Source organism: Kryptolebias marmoratus, linkage group LG17 (genome assembly GCF_001649575.2).
Source record: "Kryptolebias marmoratus isolate JLee-2015 linkage group LG17, ASM164957v2, whole genome shotgun sequence".
Lineage (NCBI taxonomy): Eukaryota > Metazoa > Chordata > Actinopteri > Cyprinodontiformes > Rivulidae > Kryptolebias > Kryptolebias marmoratus.
Window position 1 is genome coordinate 7,925,719 of NC_051446.1, and position 24,568 is coordinate 7,950,286.

At 39.0% G+C, this 24,568-nt stretch overlaps 1 protein-coding gene across 2 annotated transcripts in view; it reads right to left on the reverse strand.

The window, feature by feature from the left end:
* LOC108246418 (caskin-2) overlaps window positions 1–24,568 on the reverse strand; it is a 62,322-nt gene that overhangs the window by 18,347 nt on the left and 19,407 nt on the right. For both annotated transcript variants that reach the window (XM_017433956.3, XM_025010037.2), the window contains exons 3-11: window positions 12,308–12,359; window positions 8,552–8,649; window positions 7,169–7,314; window positions 6,643–6,738; window positions 5,328–5,461; window positions 3,246–3,354; window positions 3,019–3,127; window positions 2,775–2,869; window positions 1,256–1,373 (exon numbers count right to left, since the gene is read on the reverse strand). In XM_017433956.3, the coding sequence (XP_017289445.1) occupies window positions 1,256–1,373; window positions 2,775–2,869; window positions 3,019–3,127; window positions 3,246–3,354; window positions 5,328–5,461; window positions 6,643–6,738; window positions 7,169–7,314; window positions 8,552–8,649; window positions 12,308–12,359 (957 nt within the window). The remainder of the gene's footprint in view (window positions 1–1,255; window positions 1,374–2,774; window positions 2,870–3,018; window positions 3,128–3,245; window positions 3,355–5,327; window positions 5,462–6,642; window positions 6,739–7,168; window positions 7,315–8,551; window positions 8,650–12,307; window positions 12,360–24,568) is intronic.

A 24,568-nucleotide genomic window follows, 5' to 3' on the forward strand; every position in this document is an offset into this window, starting at 1 on the left:
ACATGCACACAAAAGAGCTGATCTAACCCGCTGACAGTACCTGGACCCTGAGAGGGACTGACTATATGTGGAACCAGAAATGCAGATACAGCAAACCTTCACTTCCACACTGTTCTATTTTCAATACAGATTCTTAGGAAGTATGTTTATTTAACATAGTTCAACTTTAGCGTTGTGTATATGAACTAAGTCAAAGTGAAGTTTTGCGGAGGTAACTCTGACAAAGAGACTTGTATATTTTGTACCACACAAAAACTTGTATGGTACATTAATAATAAATACATAGATTTGATATTTAAAGACTGGAAATATGTTTGATTTTATATAAGTAGTAAACAATTTCAACTGTAGATTTACTTCTTTAAAGCTCCCCAAATAATTTAGGACCTACTTTAGTAATAATGGCTTCATTGTTTTAGACAAATCTGTAATGCAGAAATAACAGTGAATAAGCACTGATGCAGAAAATGGGGATTTAAACCTATTAAGTCTTTCCATCTGCAGTGCGTCATGACGCACAGCCAGAAATCAGGACGGGAGTGCTGCAGGACGCAGGAGGAAGCTGCTACAGGCAGCTTTTATTGACAGTGGTAATATGATCAAAACAAGTATATTTCTTTAATTCGTCAGAAAGTCTGTGTTGAAGGTGAAACAGCCGCCATGATGTGTCATGGTGATAAATAACTGCCCATGAGGACTAACTCTGTGCCTCAGCAAAGCTTCAATTTATCTGGTTCTTACAAAAATTGGGAAAACTGGATGACTCCATCAAAAATAAGTAGCATGCTCAAATATCTGTGGAGAGAATCTGGCCTATAGTCAGGGGTGGATCTAGAAAAATTTTCAAGGGGTGGCAGAAAATTTTGAGAAGTGGACTATATCTGAGAACAGAACTAGATCTGTTGATCAGTGGAGAAGCACCACAACTGTGCCTTCTCTACCCCACAAAACCTTACGCTTACGCCTCACATGTGCACACATGCAGAGATAAACCTGGCTGCAGCTGCAAATGCAAATTGCTGCTATTAACTCTCCCGTGGCCTTCAGGTCAAATTGACCCAAAGTTACAAGAGCTTCTCTGCCTCTCTCTCTCTCTCTCTCTCTCTCTCTCTCTCTCTCTCTCTCTCTCTCTCTCTCTCGAGGGCTTCAGGAGGGTTAAAAGCCAAACATCTTTTTGAATTCTTTGTATCGCTGATCTAACCCCATCCCCGATGCCAGAAACTCAAGAGAAACACTGTCATCCTTGTTTGTGTACCTGATCTCCTGCTGACAACCTCCACCACTGAAGGCGGGAAGAAGCCCACCCGGTCCGTCCCTCGCTGAGTGTCGTGGATGTGGCCTTTCCACCGGCCGTCTGAGTGCTGCTCCAAGACCTGACGACAAAAAAAAAAAAAACATCAGTGTGCTTCAGTTAAAAGATGTGTGTGTCTCTGCAAGCAGCTGCTCACATGAACATCAGAGCGCAGAGTAACGTGCGGCACATTAACTCCCCAAAATATCCGTTTGTGTGAAAAGTGACACGTTTGATTAAAGCAGGAAACAGAAACAGCAGCGGTGTGTGTGTGTGTGTGTGTGTGTGTGTGTGTGTGTGTGTGACTCCTCCAGGAACGCATTTAATACTATAATGAGAGAGGCAATGAGCTGCGAAAACACAATCTATTCATTATGAGTGTTAACAAAATACCTGCAGGACACGAAAACAAACAGGTCAGCTTTCTGACAAAGCACCACAGAGCAGCATTCCAGTTCAAACACGAGTCCAGGAGTCGCATGAAGATATCAAAATGCACAAGGGAAAGAGCATAAACACGCAAAAGCACACTCTTGTGAATTGGTGTGTCTGGTGTGTTTGTGGAGAGGGGTGTTGAGCAAATAAGCTTCTAATGAGAGAGTGACAGCAGCAAGTTTGTGCCTGTTTCTCTCCGCTGTGGTCTCCTGTTCAGGGAACATTAAATTATCCCAAAACATTCCACACAAATCCTAACAACAGGGCAGCTGAGGTGAAGACACGATCCGTACACCAGCAGAGACTCCCCTGATCACAAACACACATGATGCTAATTGGTTCAAAGATTTTCTACGGCTTTATAGGACAAGAATTAAGGTGCTGGAAGGGTTTTACACATATCTGACCGAGGAGTGAACCAAAATCAATGATAGAATCAAACATTTAGGGAATTCCTGGAGTCAGTCAGATCCGTTTTCTTAGTTGTTCCAAGATCTGGATTTAAACATAAAGATCAGAATGTAAACAAAGAAATCCAGATTTAAATCTTAAAAATCCAAATTTAAACATAAAGCCAAAGATCCAGATCTAAATATCTGGATCAAGAGCTAAAGATAAAAGGTGTAACTTTAAAAAGAAAAATTCCAAACTAAACAAACATGATAATTTCAACATAAAAATCAGCTTTAAATGAAAATATACAGGTCTAAACATAAACCTCCAGGTCTAAATGCAAAAATACAAATTTAAACAAAAAAGATCTATATTTAAACATGAAGAACATCTAAACTATCCCTTTAAGAGGGTATAGAAAATGTCTGAACAGACTTCAGATACAGGCTTTTGGCGGCCTTAACAAACAGAAAATATCTCATTTGGGGAAATACAAGAAGTAAAATACAACAATATGAGCTTGTTTTTGCAACACATGGTTACTAAATACTTTTCCAAATGAAAAAACAACATTTTGTGTTCTTAACCTGGGGTAGAAAGCAAAAAGTGAGGCTGAGAAGAGACACCTTTAATTGAATAAGACACAAAGAGTTACCATAATCAGATCTCCGGCCCGCAGGTTCAGAGCTGTAGGGTCATGGAGGTTCCAGTAGTCCTTCACCGCTCTGACCTGAAGAGAACATGATGCTTCTGCAAAAACAACAACAAAGACTCATCACTGTATGACAGTGTCCTAGCCTCTACCTCAGTGTTACCCTTGCCCTGCACAAACAAGCCTAACTTCACAGATTAAAGCAATAAATGATGAATATATTTAAAGAATAAAAACAGAATCAAACCTCTGAGAAGCTGCTTGATCTCCCTGCTGGCTGTAGAGGTGGTGAACTGATTGACAATATCCAGAGCTGTTTGGTTGTATGTGTTGAGCATGTTCACGTTGATGCCAGCCTACACACACACACACATTTTAAACACAAATCCTTCATCAGATGATTTCATGTTATTAATAAATAACTCTAAGTTAAATGGTGTAAGTTTTCCACGCTGTTATAAACTCTGTCATTACGTCGAGCAGCAGCCGCACTACTTCCATCTTCCCGTAGAGGGCAGCCTCGTGCAGAGCAGTCCCAGCTTTGGTGGCTCTGTTGATGTCGATGCCGGCTTTCAGCAGCAACCTGGGAAATATAGGTAGGAACATGTCCTGTAAGACCCCAGGCAGGGCTCACAAACACGCTCATCCATCCACAACATCTCATTAAGCCCTGCGCCCCACACAGCAGCACAAACACTGCAAGTCTCTGGTTCTGTCGCAGGCCCAGTCCTAGCACTGCTGGTACCCTTTTAGCCCCACAGACAGGCAGGAGGACAGTGAGACAGGTTCGAAACATGCAAACCGCTCAGAAGTGTTGCTGAAAGGTGTCGCGTTCATGTGCGCTGGGTTTTTGGAATGCTCTTGGTGGACCTACGGCTCAAATATGAAACGATCAAATATGCAATCTCTGTATAAATATTGCCAGCCGCTCAAAGCTAAAAGATGGGCGATGATGTTTTTGCCTGCGTCTGCACATGCGTTTGTCTGTTAGCAAAATATCTCATGAACCACTGGATGGATTTTAATGAAACTTTCAGCTAGTAAATTGGATGCACCTGTACAACTGATTACCTTTTGGATCAAAACAAATTCAAGATGGCTGCCAACTGACCTTAGAAAACACATAAATGGCTATAACTGACAATTTTACGGATATTGTCCTACGGTTACATGCAGTAGTAGCCGAGAGTCAATCACAACAAATTCTCCAAGTGCTCCTCATTGCACAAGAGCTTTCCTTAAAACTTTAAAACTTTAGCATTAATTGTTGGAGGCAATACTGTCTGTTAGCAAAATATCTCACAAACCACTGGATAGATTTTAATGACATTCTCAGAAAGTAACCACTGGATGATTATACATGTAGATGTTCTTCCAAAACACTTTTCACCTATATCTGAGTTGGTGACCTGGAAAGGATTTGGGAACTTTGGTTGAGTTAATATAGAATGACTCATGTACATGATAATAAAAAAAAACAATGTCCCTTTGGACAGATGAGACCAAAACAGATATGTTTGGTCATAATGATCAGCACCATGTTTGGTGAAAACCAAACAGCATATGAACACAAGCACCTCATAGCACGGTGGTAGAGTGCTGATGGTTTGGGCTCCTTGCAGTTAATAAGTCGACCATGAACTCATCTGTAAACCAAAGGATTCTGGAGTCAAATGGGAGGGAATCTGTCTGACAGCTGAAGACTGGACCAAACTAGGTCATAAAAAAGGACAGTGATCGCAAGCAGAGCAGCAACACAATGGCTGAAAAAGAAAAGAATCAAGGTGTTGCAACGGTCCAATCAAAGTCCAGACCTCAACCTGATTTTAATGCTGTGGTGGGACCTGTACAGAAACCAACATCGGAAAAACTCAATAAACTGAAGCAACACTGTAAAAAAAGAGTGGTCCAAAGTTCCTCCATGACAATGTGACAGACTGAACCTACAGAAAACCACTACTAAAGGTTTCTGCTGCTTAAAGAGGTTATACAAGCTGCTGAATCATGAAGTGTAGTTTTCCACACACTGGTTTGGCTTTTTCAGTTTACAGAAAGAACTAATCTGAAGAATTGACCACATTCAAAACCTGATGATGTTTCTTTATTAAGTCCTGAAAAATAAAAACTGAAAAAAAAAATGTAATATTTTGCGCAGAAACACTGTTGTTCTAAAAGTGCACAATACAACATTTAGATGAGGTGTAATGAACAGCAGATATAGGGACGGGAGTAAATACTGTAAACGCTGTATTAGGAATGGAATGTGCAGGTTTAGTAGAGCTGCTGTAGCAACACGGATACTAACATTAGAATTACTGTAATAATAGTAACACTGGCAGTCATTTTACGCTTGTGGGCTAATAGCAGGAGTACTTACGCTAATAAAACTAGTAACTGCAGTCACAAGAGAAGCGGGAACGTAGCAGGACAACAAGCAACAATTCAAGAAGCATTAGCGTTAAATGAGCAATCAGAAGCTGGGGATGCAGTTCAGCTTCTGAGAGTAGGAAAGTGATTTATGACACATCTAAGCGCCGCTGCTCGAGTTGATCTCACTTGATGATGTCTTTGTGTCCATTCCTGGCTGCCAAGTGGAGGGGGGTGGTGGAGGATGAGTCCAGACTGTCATTCCCTCTCTCTCCTTCTAACAGCGCTGCCACCATGTTACTGCTCAGCAACAATTGAGCCACCTACGGAGGAATCAAGGAGAAGAGGAAAAGTTAGCCTGCAGAATCAGGACAGGAGCACAAGTAAGCACAATGGTAACACTTGTCTGCAATAAGAGAGGATCCTGGAAGATGTTCGGCAAAAAACAGATTATTGAAGGCCTAGCATTTCTTTAAGTGACCCTCCGATTTTCAACTAAAATAAAAAGTTGTCAGTTCTCAGGAAAAAGATCTGTTGTCAGGATTTTTTTTCCCCAAAATTTATTTATTTTCACAAACAATTACAAAATGTTTGGAGATGCCAGAATATTTATAGAATTTTATTGGGGAGTTTACATTTTTTTGCTAAGCTCCAACTTCATTGTCACTAAATTTGCCAGTAAAACTCTCAGAGTTTTATTGACAAACGTTACTTTGATGGAAATTGTGTCAAACACACATTTCCTGTGTGGAATCTTGTTTGTGTTTGCGCTGATATCAGTTTGCTTTCTATTTGTGTTTGTAACAATGAAGATAAATCAACCTGGGGAAAAAAATATACAACAGTGCCCCCTGCAGAAGGCTTCTCTCTGAGGATCTTTTTTTCTGAGACCTGACATCTTTTTTTCCTAATGCCATTTTTTCTAATATCTGAGGATGTCCTAAACTGTACACCGTACTGGTGCCCAATCTTCATGCTCCTGCTCCTTGTAAATTGACCCATGAGCATACACTATATTGCCAAAAGTATTTGCTAATCTAACTTCACATGCATATGAACTTGAGTGACATCCCATTCTTAATCCATAGGGTTTAATATAATGTTGGCCCACCCTTTGCAGCTAGAACAGCTTCAGGGCTGTGTTTATGGGAATTTTTGACAATTCATGCCTAGGTGCTTGATTTTGTACCCCTGTGGCCATGGAAGTGTTTGGAACACATGAAATCAATGATTTGGATGGTTGCGTGAATACCTTTGGCAATGTAGTGTACCTACCACAGGTCTGCTTGTGGATCAAATTATGTCCAAACTGCATCTTTCCACCTGGGTGCTCGACCTTTTTTGTCAGTGAGTGTACATCCAAATGAAACAAGATCTTCAACCAACTTACAAGTGTATTTAGGACTGATGGCACTTTGATCAAATGCCTTCATCGAATTTATTTCATTTTAAAACATTGTTCGCTTTGCCAGGTATGGAAATTGCACGTGAATATTTGCTGTACCTTCAGTCTGCCGAACTCACAGGCCAAATCCAGTGGCGTCTTCCTCGCCTTGTTCATCAGGCAGGGGTTGGACTGGTGCTGCAGCAGCATCTCGGACTGAGAGCCAAACAGGCAGAGAAACATACTGTAAACTATCTCAGCTCATGTATTATGCACCGCCAGTTATCCCCTACATGTATTTTGATGTTTTGTTTTCACACAAAGAGTAGGATCATATGATAGCTGTAGAGGCTCCTGCTAAAGGCCTTTCAGTGTTGTGTTTAATGGTGCTCTGCTAAAGAGGTGGGTTGGATTTCAGGTGGAGATGTGTGTTTGTCCTTTAGAACCTCCCAGCAGCCAAACAGATGAAGTTGAAGCAAAGGAAGACCCTGGGTGGACACTTGCATGCTTTTTTGTGTATTACGGGAATGAAGGTATTATTAGTGGACGATACCAGCTGAGACCAAACTGGGTTAGATTTCAGTGAAATGGGAGGACTAGTAATCCCTGTGGCAACGCACTGGTTTCTGTGTGTGTTCGTACTCACCACCTCATAGTGTCCATACTGCGCGGAGAGGTGTAAGGGGATCTGTCCGTCAAGGGAAGGGGAATTGACTGAAGCGCCGGCTCTCAACAGCAGTAAGACAGAGTCGGATTTACCCTGCCACGCTGCGTAATGGAGCGGACGCATCCCTGAGGAAAACAAGGACATGACAGAAGAGGAGGGAGCAGTTTTATTATTATCATTGCTATAAATACATTCCAGATCAAGATCTAAATCTGCAAGTGATATAAAGGTATACAGTTAGAATTGGTGAATTTGAGGAGGCAATGCACTCTTTTGTACAACAGTACCTATTAGCAATATCACAAGTTTTAAGACTAGGCTTAAGATTTTCCTTTTTGATAAATCCTATAGTTAGGGTTGGCTTGGGTTTCCTGAGCTATCACTTAGTTCTGCTGCTATAGGCTTAGACTGTTGGAGGACAAACTGACCATATTTCCTCACTCTGCTGCTGTCTTTACTCTCTCTACTGTCCATATTTACACATGCAACTATTGCTGGAAAAATGACTTCTGTTTGTCCCTGTCCTCTCAAACCCCAGCTGGTCAAGGACGATGAACACTCCTCTTGGTTCTGGTTCTGCTGGAGGTTTCTTCCTGTTAAAAGGGAGTTGTTCCTTTCCTGTCGCCAACGTGCTGCTTAAGATGTGGCCTGCGGAGGAAAGAGAACGTTGCTGCAAAGCAGCAGTGCTTCCATGCAACCTGCGGAGCACGGAACCCTAGTAAAACTGGTATCTTTTATTATTATTATTATTACTTTCTGCAAATAAAACTCATGCTGCAGCCCATACCGCAAGGAGTTATAGTATTATATTTACAAGGTGGTAACTAGGGCAATACCAAACCTTTCTGATACTCAAACCTCTTGCATTTTGAAAATTTATTTAATTTTTTTGGTGGAGAATTTCTGTGAGCAGATAAATGCCAGAAAGTTTACAACATTTTTTTTCCAGTCCATTTTTTCCATTATGAAAATGGGCAGGGATGATTTCCAGGCTGCCTTGGTCATACCTTGGTCATGTTTGGTCATGCCAGAAACAGGCAGAGGAGATCAACAATTAAACTCAGTTCCTCAACAGTTTACAGCTGATCTCAAAAGCAGCAGACACACTAAGATCAGTTTATGACTCTGGGCTCAGCGTTTGAAGTGTGACCACTGCAGCAGATCGAAACTTCAAAGTGGTTAAATATGTTTTATAAGTAAAACTTATTTTCAACTGAGTGTCTGAGCTGACGAGGAAGTTTCAGGATCAGTTTAATACCCCTGTGATTTATTCAGGCAGAAGTCTTTTTCATGTTATTTTTTTATTTTTCCAAAGCTGTGTGTTTGCGAACTCTGGGTCAGCTGGGGAAACAGTTCTGATACCATTGATATCCTTGATATCCACTGTGGCCTGGGCCTCCAGCAGCAGTGACAGCAGCTCTGTGGTACCCGTCAGAGCAGCGTGGTGCAGCGCTGAGAAGCTGGGGGGGACAAAAACATGACAGGTTAAAACACTAGCTGCAAATAAAAACCAACAGAAACCCACATTCTGATTTTGAATAATTTAAAAATAGCTTTATTTTGAAACTCCAGGTTTGAAACTCCAAGATATCTTCCTGTTTTTTGGGAACTTTAAATGCTAAAATCTGCAGATGCTTTTAATCAAGTATCTTTAATTTAAAAGTTCACATCAGGACTAAATCAATTAAAACCTACACAATTTGTGTGGGCAGCCATAATAGAAAATTATGACAAAAAAAATCCTGCTGAATACTTTATAATTCACTGACTCAGTACCTGCGGAGTCTCTGGTTGTCATGGTGATTTCCCACCATTTTTGGGGAGCAGAGGGAGAAGGGGGAGCACACGGAACTAGTCTATTTTTTTCCCAGAGGTTTAAACCTAAAAATCTGTCGATTTTTCCACAAGGTCAGAAGTTGCAGCATGACACATTAACGCACCAAGTTGGACATTTTGTGGTAAACCTAAAAAAAACTACCACAAAGTTTAAACTTGATTCTAAAAAAGGTGTTGTAGATATCAAAATGCCAGTTTAGTTATGTAAAGTCCAACTTTCTGTGATCTATTTAAACTTTTAATGATGTTTCCATTGTAAGGTATGTCTGAGCCATAGACCTCCAAACAGGGCTGGGTTTTCTCACTCGTTTCATTAAAATCCCATTGTTGTGAATGCAAAAGTGTTTTGCGATCTGTTTTGCCAATTTCATCAAACACCAATCATTTAAGGCACTGTAATGTTAGACAGTATAAATCTAAAAAAAACTCGAAGAAATGGAGTGAGAGTAATGCCTGGGGTTTATAGGGCTGAGGACTGCATATTATATTGAAAATTTATCATACATGCAATTAATTCAGGACAGCAAAAAAAACGCTTAGACCACAATCAATGGTAGATTATTTTGAATTCCAACTACAGTGCATTTACTCTCTGTATATCAATAATAAATCTGGCCAATCAAACACATCCTCACTGTCCCAGTTGTCCCAAATTTATCAGATGATTTACCAGATGGCTGATGTGTGACAGCACATGGAGTGTTTGGTTTTTTTGCATCGATATTACAAAAGGAAAAAAAAAGAACAAGGCAAATTTGGTGTGTTTGTTTATTACTAGTCATATAACCAACAATAAGCTTATACTATTTATTAATTTATTGTTAATATATTTTGTTATTCATCTATTATCCATCAGACAGTGTTCTCATGTGTACCGTGTTTTCCGGATGTAAGGCGCACTTAAAAGCCTTCAGTTTTCTCAAAAAACGACAGTGCGCCTTATAATTGGAAGTGCTTTATATATGTAAGAAGCCATAATGTTTTCGTACGACTTTAGTAAACAACAAAGCTGCACCGCTTGCAGCATTAAGGCTCAGTTATAGTCGCTCTTTGTAGAGTAGCGCAGTAGGGCAGCTTGACGGTGCATCTAATAATCCAGTGCGCCCTATAGTGCGGAAAATACGGTAGTTAATTTAAAAAGAGTAAAAAGGGCTCCCTAGTTCCTCTAACTCTCGGAGACCTTTTTGCTTTTTGTCATGTAAACAGCTGATCTAGTACAAAGTTAGGAGGGAAAAGCATGACTGAAGTAGTTTTGTTTTGCGTGACTGTTATTCAAACTCGCCAATTCCAGGATTGTTTTATCCAGGTAACCCACAGTATGCTCACTTTCTAGACATTCTAGTGTTCTGTTGGGTTAGAGAGTCGTAAGATCAGGGTGAAACCTGGAGGATCTGCAGACTGGGAGCTTTTCTTGTCCATCACGTTATTAGATCTATGCACTCATCTCACATTCACTCATCTTTATTTGGATGTTGTAAAAGCCGAGAGTCATTCACAAGACATACTTTGAGCATTAACAGATTGTGCACCAACTTGTGATATTGCGTGAGATCATGCATAAAGTAATTGTCAAGGTTTTAAACTGGCTATAAAGCTTTGTTTCTCGACATAATGATCTTTGCTTTAATCTCTTGAGGGCAATAGGCATTCTTTCAAAGAATGCAAGACATTTCTTTTTTTTTTCTTTTGAGACCATCCTTCATCCACATGTTCTGTCACATCCACTTCCTGCTGATTGTGTCATTGGGTTGGTGTTGGCTTAGAGTCAAGTGACTGTTTACTCACCTTTTTCAATCCTCCACATCCCCTCAGCACTGAGCTCATATATCAACCATCTGTACCACCCCCCCAAAAAAATAAAAAAAACACAACCACCAACTCCCTCACAGATGGACATGTTTGAGTTCAACACTTTCATTGTGTGTCACCTCGACTGCATGCTCCCTGCATGTATTTACACGCAGTAGGTATCAGTCATTAAACCTGCAGCTTGTATTTGTGAAAACCTGTTTTTATATATCTTATAAATCACATTGAATTTCACAGAAAAGAGATGAAGGCCTAGCATTTCCTTGATGGAATGCATATCATCAAAAGCAGAAAGGGAGGCAGAGCTTTAATATCAGGCTCCTCTCTTGTGGAACCAACTTCTAGTTTCTGTCTGTAAGGTTGACCCTGTTTACTTTTAGGACTTGGCTTAAGACTTTCCTTTTTGATAATTCCTTTAGTTGTCTTGGGCTTCCTGAGCTATCCCTTAGTATCCCTTAGTTCTGCTGTTATAGGCTTAGACTGCTGGAGAACACATTTCCTCACTCTGCTGCTGTCTTTGCTTGCTCTACTGTAATTATTTCTATCATTAACGTCTGTTTTGCTTTGTCTTTCTTACAGTAGAAACTCCACCTGGACCAGTCATTCTGTGTTTGTCTCTGTCTCTTTCCTGTTCTTTCAAATCCCAGCCGGTCAAGGCAGATAGCCGCTCATCCTGAGCATGCTTTTGGTTCTGCTGGAGGTTTCTTCCTGTTAAAAGGGAGTCATTCCTTTCGACTGTCACCAATGTGCTGCTCAGGATGGGAGACTGTGGCAAAGTGAAGATTCAACGCAATCTGCTGGCTTCCTTAGATAGATAACTTTTACGAATTGGTGTTTTATAATGTATGTGAATGTTTTTGTACAGTGACCTGAGATGACTTTGAACTGCCGCTGAATTGAATTGAATTCAACACATTCAAAACCAAATCGGGACTATAAAAGTCTCACCATTTTTTAAATCTTGCCATTTCTTCTAAGAGGCAGTCGTAAGACGTTATGTCATTAAGGATACCAAACGGCAATTATTGTTTGAGACATTAATTTGTCTGAATTCTCCTGCAAACTTTAGGTGAAGTTTGTTACAGAGGAATTCTTCATAAGTGATGCATAAACGTAGCTTTTAGCATATGTTATTGAACCCGACTGAACTTGTAGAAAAGGTACAAACTTTACCTCAAATCCAAACATGGGGCAGGTTTATGGAGCTAAACCCTGTAATTTCCTCCTTCAAGGTTAAAATAATGTCTCTGAGGGAGGGGACACTATATGTTTGTACTTGTGTGTTTGAGTGTATGTGAGTCACACTTTGAAGAGTAAAAAAACACAACAAAAACATACAGCCAGAAGTCATAGGCACGACATTTCTTCTTCAATCTGCACTTCAACCAAGACACAAAAAAACTCTTTTGTTGTCTTCTCTCAGTTTCATGCTCATCTCACACGCAAGCACGTGCACGCGTACACTCCTCTTACCCGTCTGCGTCTTGGTAATTGATGTTTAGTCTCTTGTTGGTGCCCAGTAACTCTGGAAAAGACAGAAATGAGGAAAGGGGGAAGTGGAGGAATGGAAAAAGAAGGACCATAAGTATTCTGGTACAAAGTTGTTGTTTTTTTTTTTTTTTTTTTTCATTTGAGCCCATGAGAAAGCCTTCCAACCTGAAGTGTTTTCACAGTGTTCATCACTCCTTATTGTGACAGCCCTGACAGGATAAAGAGCTTTCCTCACCTTCAGCTGCCTCACCCTTTCCATCTCTCACAACCTCATGGCAACCAAGTGATTCACAAATGATTCAGCCTCGCAAAAATCCAACACTCAACCGCTTTTGTACAACTCTTTGGACTGACAACCTTAAAGCTCAAACATACTAGTTTCATGAGAAAACACACCCTTTTCTTTACACAGCATCAGTCAGCAAGAGGAAACACTCATCATAAAAGCAACACTATCGCGATGTAAAATCTGATTCATTTGATTCTCTCTGGATTTTTTAAGTTCGTATTTTAAAATGCTATAAGTGGGAGAAGAAAAGCAAAGATTTGGGGCATCAGTCCAGCTGCAGAGGCTTTAAATTGTAAATGGGGCAGCCATTTTGCTGTTATGTATATTTATATAAGATTTTACTACATAAAAAATAAAACTAGTTATACAGAAATCAGAAGTTACTTATACTTTTAATAAAGTAGGATTTTACTAATTTTTAAATCATTTTAAACCTTATCAATCATTATTTTTTTCACCAAAATAAAATTTTTAAACACTTTATCAGTACTAGTTAACCCGCCTTGAAGGATGTTAGTTCATGCTGTAAGATGATTTAGTTTACTGTTACTAACAATCATGACTAACAGCTAAAACAGCAAAATATTAAACATCCACATCTTATACGACCGAGACTTAGACTACCAATATATTTACTGTTTGCTTACAGTAATAATCCTCCTCTCTATCCGTAGACTGTATATGTTACGGTCCTCAGTACAGCGGATCAGATTCCCGGTGCTTCTGATTGGCTCCTTGTGCTTAACTTAACTTAACTTTTCCTAAATTTGATCAGTCCAATCAGAGGCAGTGCAGAGCGAGCCATGACCTCCTGTTTTCAACCAGTGTCCTGTGGGTAATGTAGTTTATTTAACCCTCCGCAGTTTACAGGTGGTAAAACTGACGCTGAACACCTTCACGTTAGAGAAAAGTGGCGATACACTAATGACGAAAATTTAGAAGTCTCCAACATTTTATTATAAATAACACAAGAACTGTTTCAGTTTAATCACACAGTCAATGATTTATTGAGATGCCTAAAAATCTGCCAGTACATCATTAATCCTTGAAGTTTTTTGATGATAAAGTTGTTCTTATGCGTTTCATGTGAGAGCAAAGAAACATTTACTGACATCTAAAACTTAAAAGTCACTATATTTTATAATTATTAGGTGAACAAAATATAGTGTAAAACTATTGTAATACAGAAAAACAGCAAAATGTCTCATTCCACACATACAGCTAGAGACCAAACCCACATCTCACTTCGGCTGATGTGTTATGTGGACAAATTAGCTGAAGTGCTAAGGTAAAGCTAGCTTGCCCTTCTCTGTTTAGTTCTGACTGATTGTATGGGTCAAAACACCTTTTCTTGCAAATCCAGTTGATCTTGCGGATAAATTTCACTGAAAAGTTGCTCATAGATATTGTTTGGATATTGTTTTGCTACAAACCTTCTGTAATAAACTCAACATTCTGAATTTTACATTGAATTCTGTTTTTAGCACCAAATTAATAACTCCGCCTTCATTTTGCGTATCACCCTACAATACGCTGCTGTTTGCCCCACTTATTCATTTCATGTCTCAGAGCTCCATTCGTTCCACTGCCACAGTCATGTTTGACTGTCAAAGTGTCCATGATGTCTTAAAAAAAACACTTAGAATCTCAGCCTGAAGAACACAGCTGCTCCGTGATGAAAAAGTCTGTACTGTTGTACAATTCTTTTTTTTAATCTCATGTATTAAAATAAAAGCTTTCATTTAAAAAAACTGCCCTGGTTGGTTTTTTTCTGTGAGGTCGTCTTTTCTTTATGTATCAAGCTAATCAATCCTGCCTACATTGTTTGTTTTAAATGTTATCAAACCTGGGATTCAGCATCTATCTGAATCTCATACATCTATTTTCTGTCTCCAACAATGACTCCTCTCACTACGTCACATCCTCTGACGTGCCACAGCCCAGATCTATTGTAAAGGCCTGATTGTCTGCAGAGGCCCACACTGGAACCGGACTGCCAGGCCCTCCAGATCCAGCTCCATTCATCACTCATTACCCTCATTGTTTTCTCCCACACTGGTGTGGAATATCACACAGGCATGTGTGTTTGGACAAAGAGACAGGAACAGGGGACAGCTTCATTTGGACAGTAGAAACTGTAAGGAAATAGAGGTTTGAGTTATAACAGGCATCTCTTTTATCATCTTCAAAAGAATCTGTGTATTTTGCACCCAAATGCCTATAAAGGGTGACTTCACACATTTAGTTTAGTTTCCTTGCCTAGACCAAAGCAGAAAGTCTTGCTTTCACACATTTTATTTTAAACCCACAGCTGCCTGATAAAACATGTACGGATAAAGTGACACAGCTTCTCTGGTCTATATTTAGTTGATGGCGCTAACAAACACTGATAGCAATGTTGTGCATTGAGATGAATGCAGTTTTTGGATTCAAGGTGGCCCATATGATGGATGTTTTACCAGCAGATATAATAAAAAAAGCAGAATTTCGCAAACGATTTAAAACTTTTAAAAGAATTTAAAAGTTAATGCGTGTTACTCATCAACTGTCAGTCAAGCATTCAGTGGAAAAATCAGTAAAAATCAAAAATAATTCAACTGAGTGTGTAACAACTGGTTCAGACATGTAATGATCAACTTTCTGTAACCAATTTAAATTTGAATATGTTTCTACTGTGAAATATACCTATCCTATGAGGCTCCAAAGAGGACTGGGTTTTCTCTCATGTTTAACCAAACTCCCATTGATCCCCATTATTTTTTTTCTTGCAGTTATCTGCAATTTTTGTCTACGTTGTGCAACAAACAACCATCCAAGATCATAGCACACTATTCCTGATCAAACCACATGTTTCATTATATAATTTGCATGTTTCATTTGAACACTGCATAACAAGATACAGGACATAAATTTGGAACAGAACAGTAACTCGAGAAATTGTAAATGTGTGAGTGGTGAGTTCTGGAAGACTTAGCTGAAATTTGCTAAATAAACTAAAGATGAGTTGAAAGGTAAATGTAACAAAAAGCTAGCGAAAAGCAACAAATAATATTAAAACCTAAAAGTAGAAAATTGCGAACTAAAAAAGTAAAATGCTAGCTAAAAACGCTAAAAGTAGCTAACGGGAAGCTATACATTAAAAGTAACAAAAGGTTAGCTGAACAGGGAAAATAGCAAAAGGCTACATAAATTTAGCAAAATGTTTAAAAAGTTAGCTTTTAACTAAAATTGCCAACAGTAATAGCAGTAACAGAAGCTGAATTAGCATTAGCATTTTATAACTAGCATTAGTAGTAGTAGTGTTAGCATTAGTATAATTAGCAGTTGTACAATTACCATTAGCAGTAGTAGTATTAACAAAAGTATACTGAAGCAAATTTCAGAGAATAATGTTTTTGAAGGATCTGAAGAGGTCTAATTGAATTTAATAGGATTTTTTTTTTTTTTTGTAAGTGAAGTTAAATATTTTGAAAAGTATAAAAGGTACAAAACACAAATCACAGCACTCATCTCCTAAACAAGCTGAAACTTTTGATTCTGAATGGTGAAAACGGCACAAAGATTGCTGATATAGTTAGATGTCAAAAACTTCAAAACAAGGTTTAACTAACAGTGTTGACAAGTTGTTGTTTTTTTTACAAAGATAATAATAAGCACTGGAGTTCATTTTATAAATAAAACAAATATCTAAAAGGAATAAAGCCAGTGAGTTATTACACAGTAAGAAGGTACACTATACTGGTAAAAGTATTCACTCGCCCATCAAATTAATTGAATTCAGCTGTTCCAAACACTTCCATGGCCACAGGGGTACAAAATCAAACACCTAGGCATGAATGGTCAAACATTCCCATTAACACACTCCTAAACCTGTGGAAAGCCTTCCCAGAAGAGTTGAAGCTGTTCTAGCTGCAAAGGGTGGGCCAACATCATATTAAACCCTACAGATGAAGAATTGGATGTCACTCAAGTTCATATGCATGTGAAGGGAGATGAGCGAATACTTTTAGCCATATACTGTATTATCTTATCACTTTGGCATGATAGTACAGATGCTGCATCGCAAAAAATCACATCATCAGAGGTGAATATCTAACAGTAAAACTTCCTGCTGTTAAAAAGCACTGAAAAAAAGAAAGAAAGTGCATATTTTACACATGAGAAGAATATTATAGTATGAAGAAATAAAAGAATTTTTAACATATGATTGGGTTCCCCCCCCCCAAAGCCATAATCAAATATTCTGTTCAGTCTTCTTTTTCTGGTTTATTGATGTCATTTTTCAGCTCATTAAAATCTTCTGAATCTGAAAAGGACAAAGACACAATAAAATGTTCATTCCTGAAACCAGTTTGTAACACTTGAGAGTCTTGTTTCTGATAGCCTTGTGCTAATGTCAAACAGTTTGTATGTTGGTGTATTTTGAAATTCTTTTTACGTAGGGGGAAACCTGAAGACATGGAATGTATGTTATAAAAGGTCACAGGTATAACATTCATAATGCATTCCATTTACAGACATTGTGTATTTATTGCATTGAAGAAAGGGTAAATTATAGCGTAAGTATGGTTTGTTCTACTGTATATTGATGTTGCGTAATTGTCTCATTGTTTTTGTTGGTGTGGTGTTTTGTCCTTAAGTGTGACGTTGCTGCAGAGTATCTGTGGTGTTCACTAGCATCTTTTTGTCTCAGTTCTCCATGAGCTTGTAGTAATGTCTGAATGTCAGTATTCTGTCAGCCATCATCTACTGGATCTACTGGATCATGTCGAAAGACACATCCTGTGGTCGTGGAAAAGATGACAGTGTGTTTGAGAGGGGTCAAATCATTGGCATGCATCAAGCAGAGAAAACATCTAAGAAGATTGCAGAAAAAACTAAAATTGGGTTAAGAGCTGTCCAACACATTATTAAAAACTGGAAGGATAGTGGGGACCGATCATCTTTGAGGAAGAAATGTGGCCAGAAAATAAATCCTGAATGATTGTGATCGGCGATCACTTAAACATTTGGTGAAATCAAATCGAAGAAAAACAACAGTAGAACTCCGGGCTACGTTTAATAGTGAAAGTAAGAACATTTTCACAAACACAATGCAAAGGAAACTCAAGGGATTGGGGCTGAACAGCTGTGTAGCCTTAAGAAAACCACTAATCAGAGAGGCTAACCGGAATAAAAAGGCTTCAATTTGCTAGGGAGCATAAAGATTGGACTCTGGAGCAATGGAAGAAGGTCATGTGGTCTGATGAGTCCAGATTTACCCTGTTCCAGAGTTATGGGTGCATCAGGGTAAGAGGAGAGGCAGGTGAAGTGTTGCACCCATCATGCCTAGTGCCTACTGTACAAGCATGTGGGGGCAGTGCTATGATCTTTATATACTGAATGGCCAGGTTATTCTATCAATGGATTTTTTTTTTCCTGATGGCACAGGCATATTCCAAGATGACAATACTAGGATTCATCGGGCTTGAATTGTGAAAGAGTGGTTCAGGGAGCATGAGGCATAATTTTCACACATGGATTGACCACCACAGAGTCCAGACCTTAATCCAATTGAGAATCTTTGGGATGCGCTGGAGAAGGCTTTGCTCAGCGGTCAGACTCTACCATCATCAATGCAAGATCTTGGTGAAAAATTAACGCAACACTGGATGGAAATAAATCTTGTGACATTGCAGAAGCTTATCAAAACAACGCCACAGCGAATGCGTACCGTAATCAAAGCTAAAGGCGGTCCAACGAAATATTAGAGTGTGTAACCTTCTTTTTTTTGATGGCAACTTTTTTTTTGGCCAGGCAGTGTATAATACACCTGTGGCAGCCTTGACTTGCTGGAGATCACTCTATCTGTACTGGAGGGGTTGGGGCCTGAACTGCAGTAACAGATATGCAAAGAGGTAGTTTTTTTTCTTACACACACACACATTTTAATATTCAACAATAATAAACCCAAGGCAGATAACAAAATAGACAAAGGGATTTTTAACATTTACAAACCTTGTGTGGCAAACTATTTGGTGACATTCTTGACACTGCAAGCATCTTTTGTGCGATTCTTACGGAAGTCAGTGGAATAAAAAGACTTTGTCTGGTTAGGAAATCAATTTCCACCGAGGTCATTTGTGTTATGCAGACCATTTTTTTTTTCAAACCAAAACTCAAACATTAACACGCACATAATGGACGCCCTCCTGCTTATCAATAAATCAGTCATTTTAGAACGATCTAATGAAGTTTTAAGCGCAGATCTTCTGTTAAACTGACGCCGGTTGGGCTCATTTGTAAAAAGAGGAGCCTAAAGGCACAAAAAGGCGCATTGATGAAGCGACTGGGTGACTAAAGAACAGCGCCTTTCAGGAGTTCCAGTTACAACACGAGCCAGCATTCCTCACATAGCGCACCCACCATGCCATCCTACATGTTCACTGTCTCCATGTCCCCACCCCTCCTTACATTAGGCTCAGATGAATTAGCAGCAGCCTGAAGGGTTGATGCAGATGTGTAGTAAATCTCAGATTTTGTGGTTTCCTGTGCAGACGGAGAAATGATAAGACGTTCTCCTGACTGAAGCCTGAAAACATGACTTACTGAGAGCTGCAGCCTTTTATGCTGTCTAAAACCTGTGAAGCTTTGTTTGGACTCTCTTACCAGAAACTCCAAACTGCTGTTTTTAAATGCGCCCACTTCAACTTTCACATCAGAGTTTTAGCTTTGCAGACAGAAAAGAGGAAGCTTTGATGATGGTTTGTTGACAAGTGGAGACAAAGAAAAAAAAAGGGGGAGGTTAAAAAAAAACAAAACAAAACAAAAAAAACAGGATGAGACGTCACAAAGGGAGACATGAATCTGTTCCTCCATTCAGGTGAGATGAAGAGAAGACGTCAGACGTGAAAACAGGAGAACAGGCTGAAAGACAGCATGCCATAAGATCAGACAAGAGCGGGAACACAAGCCGGGAGATGTAAATAAAAAAATAAAGCTGAACAAAAAAATTATTAAAAAGCCGGTTTAGTTGGTTTTCTTTCTTTTGTTGTTCCTTTCAATGAAACTGCAGCTGGCTGAAGCATCTGTTGCTTTGGTTATACTCTTTTCTTAAAGTCTTTTTGATCATGATCTGCACATGCAAAGAAAAAGAAAAAAAACCTAACAAACACACACACAAGGGAGAATACAAGAAAAAAACGTTGTCAGTGTGTAAACCTATGCCTCCTAATGGCATGCTGGACTGAGAAAAGTATGAAACTGAGTCGAGTCTGTAGTGCTACAGAGTGATCAAAGCTCAGTGTCGTCTCGCCTGTCCTAATGTCCTGAGTGAGACAACGCTGAGCTTCTTCCTTTAAAGTTTACCTGACTTCCTGGTTCCACTGAGAGTGGAAATATGTAGCCCCAAACCCTGTATCTAATCCTAACTATGTATTTTATTTACCCTAACCAGGTACATTAATTCTAACCCCAACCATGTACTTTTAACTTCTAACTCTGACTTTTGCAAGAGAATGAGGATGAAAAGTGAAGACACTGAGAAAAAAAGCACGAGTCACATAATTGAGGGCTACAAAACAGATTGTACACATGCATCTAATTCTCAAAGTTTTCACAAATGGAGATGTGCGATTCAAACTGTGCTGCCAACAAACCATCATCTCCGACACAGTTTGCCCACATTTTATGGCTCGATTGGAGGCGGGGGGATTGCAGCTTTTAGAGGGGAAACTGCTCATATTTATGTAATTTACCGCCAAGGCTAAAAGCATCTGATCCTCAACGACCCACGCTGCTTTGTGACACGTCTCCTGAGAGCCGGTAGGACTATTTGCATCTCAGGAGAAGAAACAGAGGAAGAGGAGCCCTGCTGCTGCACTGCCACCTTCACAAAAAGACAGCAGGCATGTCAAGATATAATTCATCTCTGTTCTTGTGAGTGTCAGATGTTGCATCTACAAATAAATTGTCAAACACATTATTTGCTAGAATACAGACCTTTAGGATTATAGAACATTTTAACTGAAATAAAAAGATGCAATCATGGTGACGAAAGCACAAAACGCGTTACGGATTTAGAAACACCGTTCTGAATGAGTCTTCCCTGAAACAGTGAGATGTTGTTCTGCAGTTTCAAGAGTTAGTGCTCTATCTGTTATAACCTGCAGCTCACTGAGGAAACATTTTTTTCTGTCACTTTTGTGCCTGTCACAACTTGTGTGTCAGAACTTTTGCGACGGTCACAATTAAAACAGCGAGAACTGAGATCTGACGCAAAAAGAGTTCAAGTTGAATCTGAACTTCATGAACGCATTTGTGCCGGCATATAATTAGGTCAATTACCTTTTTTAATTTGATGTTGAGATAAGGCAGATAGTGGGTGCACATTATGTGCAAAAATGAAGCAAAAACAAGGCGATGTGCATTTATGTTGAATCAGGGCCTCAGTTTTGTTAATAAAAAGCAAATGAATACAGAAAACAGCCTCAATTGTTGAGTTTTTATTCTGAAACTGCAATGTTTCGCTTTGCTTATCAACACAGTATTTTGGTGTAAGATTGTGCTGCAATATGTCTGACGTATAAAAACTTTTAATTTAAAATCTATTGGTTAAAACTACACTGAAACTTAGTTTTAAAATCAAAACAAATGTGAAAAATCCCAGTGGCTACTTTCAAATTAGCAACAACTTTATATTATATACAGGATATGCATCATTTTAATGTTTATTTGCTTTTATGTGTTTTGCCTAATTTTCCTGTACTTTTATTAGTTTTTATATGGTCTTCTTATGTCTTCTTGCTACTTCTTATCATCACCTTCTTAAAATAATTGCTAAAGTCATTTTTTGCAATGTTTCAGGAAACACAAAAAACTGAACAATTTGTTGATTGTTGAGATGATTTAGGCAAAAAACATTTTTTGAACATAAATGACTTAGGCAATTATTTTAAGAAGGTGACGTTATGTTACTGAGTTCCAGCACTTTGGCCAATAGCAGCTGTTTTTAAATGTGCTATAAAAATATATAAAGTTGATTTTGAACATAAATTGACTTTTTCTTTACAGGGATTGCAAACCAGCTTCTTTCCCAATGTCTTTTTATTAACAAAAGAAAAGAAAAATGACACATGACTTGGGACAAACTCAGCAGGGAGGAGAAGGAAAACAAAAAAAAAAGCAAAATACAGAGGGGTGAGATAGAGGTAATTAAAGGTAATCGCCCATCTCTGGCAGTAAATGGTTTGTGGTTGGGAAACACTTATCTTAAGGCACACATGTATCCAACTGCACTGATTACTGAGCGCGTAAACACAGTCCCTCAAACCAAACCACCGAGGCAGAGTGAGGATTTGGCTGTACTCCAGCTGTCCCAAAGAATTCCTAATAAGGATGAAAAAAAATTCAGATTTGCTCCTGTATATCATTCACATCCACAACTAAATATTTGGCAATTTATGTGTTGCAATGCAACCTAATTATTTAAGTTAGACCAGAGCCGATGCTTCGGTTTACAGTCTCTTCTGCACCCTGGACATAACTTTAAACTCTGAGCTAACGGCTGCCCCAGCAGAACGAATGTCTTCAGCAGGTGATGCCCAAACTACTCACTGTTTTCTCTGTGAGTTTTAAAACAGTGTAATTAAACTGTGAAGCTGAAGGAATCATTCACATCCTATGGTTAAGACAGACAGACTGTACGTGTCAGCTTGGTCATTTGTGGTCACTTTTTTTGTTCCAGGCTCAAAAATAACTCCAACAAAGAGTTGAAACGTTCAGCAAAGAATGTCACGACACTTGTACAGTACCATATCAATATCTCAGCTTCTCATTCCTTTTCTTTAAATTCTGTTTTCAGGGAGTCAAACTGTAATATAATCATTTCACAGATATTCACCTAAAATTTGGCGTTACTGTTGCAGAGGCTGATCCCCAACACATTTTCTGAGTTTCCCACTACCTATTTAGAGTCAACTCTGTCTGCATGTTAGCAAAATATCCCATGAACCACACAAATGATTTTAATGACACTTTAAGGAAAAAAATCATTGGATGTATCTCTACAACTAATTAACTTTTGGAGCCACCCCAAATCAAAACAGCTGTCATGGATTAGTGACCCTGATGAATACAAAACGGGCTATAAATCAGTCAGTTTTACAGATACCATGCTATGATGAGTTCTTCATAGCTGAGATAATCTATTCCCTCTGTGCTGGAAAAATAGTAGTCCAATAAATCATGGTTTCTTTTCTAAGGTTGTTTCAGTAAAACGTTCAGTAAAACTAGACTTAATTTTCTCTCACAGCTTGCTGTAAGCCAGTGTGGAAAGACTTGCCTAAAAAGCCACTGGACTCTTATCTGTCGTGGACATCAACACAGCTTCATTTCTGTATGTTGTCTAACTCTTTACTCCAATTTGTGCAGGAGGATTCAGCACCCTGCGTCTGTTTGTTGGTATCACTGTAACAACTAATTGAGTCCACGGGAAATTCTGTTTTAATCAGAAACACATCTGTCTATTTTTGGTACAGAGTTGTTGTTCACCGTTGAGCTGTTGTACTGATCTCAATCTCGACAAAAGCACACGTTTTTGTTTCGTTTTTTTCTCTTTGATAAATTCCCCTTTTTATTCTTTTTCCTTCATTCTCTCCTCATCTTCCTTTTTCCTGCACTGTGTAAGCATGTTATGTGACAGTATTCACTGCATTAACATGTCCACTGAGCTGTATGCGATTACACGCTGAATCAAAAATTTCTTCCATAAAGACTTTGTTGGCTTATTCAAGCTACTTGATGATTCGTTTTGGTCCTAATCGTAACATGTTAATGCATCAGAGAGAATTGGAGTCAAATAGACAAATGAACCCTGATGTCAAACCAATATCAGTCCTTAAACAGGTCTGTGAGTGTCAGCTAAATGCTTTTTTTATGACACACACCGTCTTGTTTTACCGAATAAACTGTGACTATCAGAAAGACTGATGTGTGTTTAAGCCAATGTCCTCAACTTGACTGACTGAGTTTGTTTCCTAAATCTACAGAGTTAAAGCAGAACAGACACCAAATCTGCAAAGTGACACACAAAGCTTCCTCAGTTCTTCCAGCCCTACAATGTTTGCTCTTACAGAAAAAAGTTGAGAAACTATTTTCAAATAACTGATTTATTCATTTCAATGTTAAAAAAGAAGCGCATTATCTCCCATCGTGGGACTGACAACTAGGTCAGACGTGCTGGATTTAAGCAGACAATGAGCCAATAGGGAAATTAAAAGGATGAACCGCTGTGTTGTGTTGCATTATGCATCGCTGTGTGCACGTGAACTGGGCTTGTTGCAGCTCTGTTTACCTTCCTCTCAAAGAGGGCTCATAGGACGAGCACAAACACAGCTGCAGGTATGGCGTTACATAACACGTCTCAACTCTGCACCTCAGGGACGAAACACTTTACATACCATTCAAATCATCTGTTTACTCTGCACGGCCCCGCCTTCGTTTCAATACGCTCTTCCAACAACCGGGAGCCCTGAGGCTCCAGGTCTGGTTGTCTGTCTAAAACACGGACATAAGTAACTGGGCGTTACTAATGTTTAATAACATGTATGAGGCGTGAGATACTATAACTCTGCAAGCCATCAACAGAAACACTATAAAATCTTTAAAAAAAATAATGGTTCAGTCTTAAAAAAAGAACGCAGATAAATACAACCTCATATAAACAGCTACACGTGGAGTACAGTATTACGCAACATGATTGTTTGTTTACAAAAACAAAGCCAAAATTCCAGAAGCAGGCCGGAAGAGTCAAGTACACAGCAAATTCAAAAGTGTTAAATGTTTTGGTGTTAGCAGACTTTGTGCAAAAGCAGAGTTAATTTTACACTTATAGAGTCACATTCTGTTTATGTAACTCTGGGATGTATATTATTAGTAGTTAAAATCCAGTGTTAAAACAAAGTGTTTACGCATCA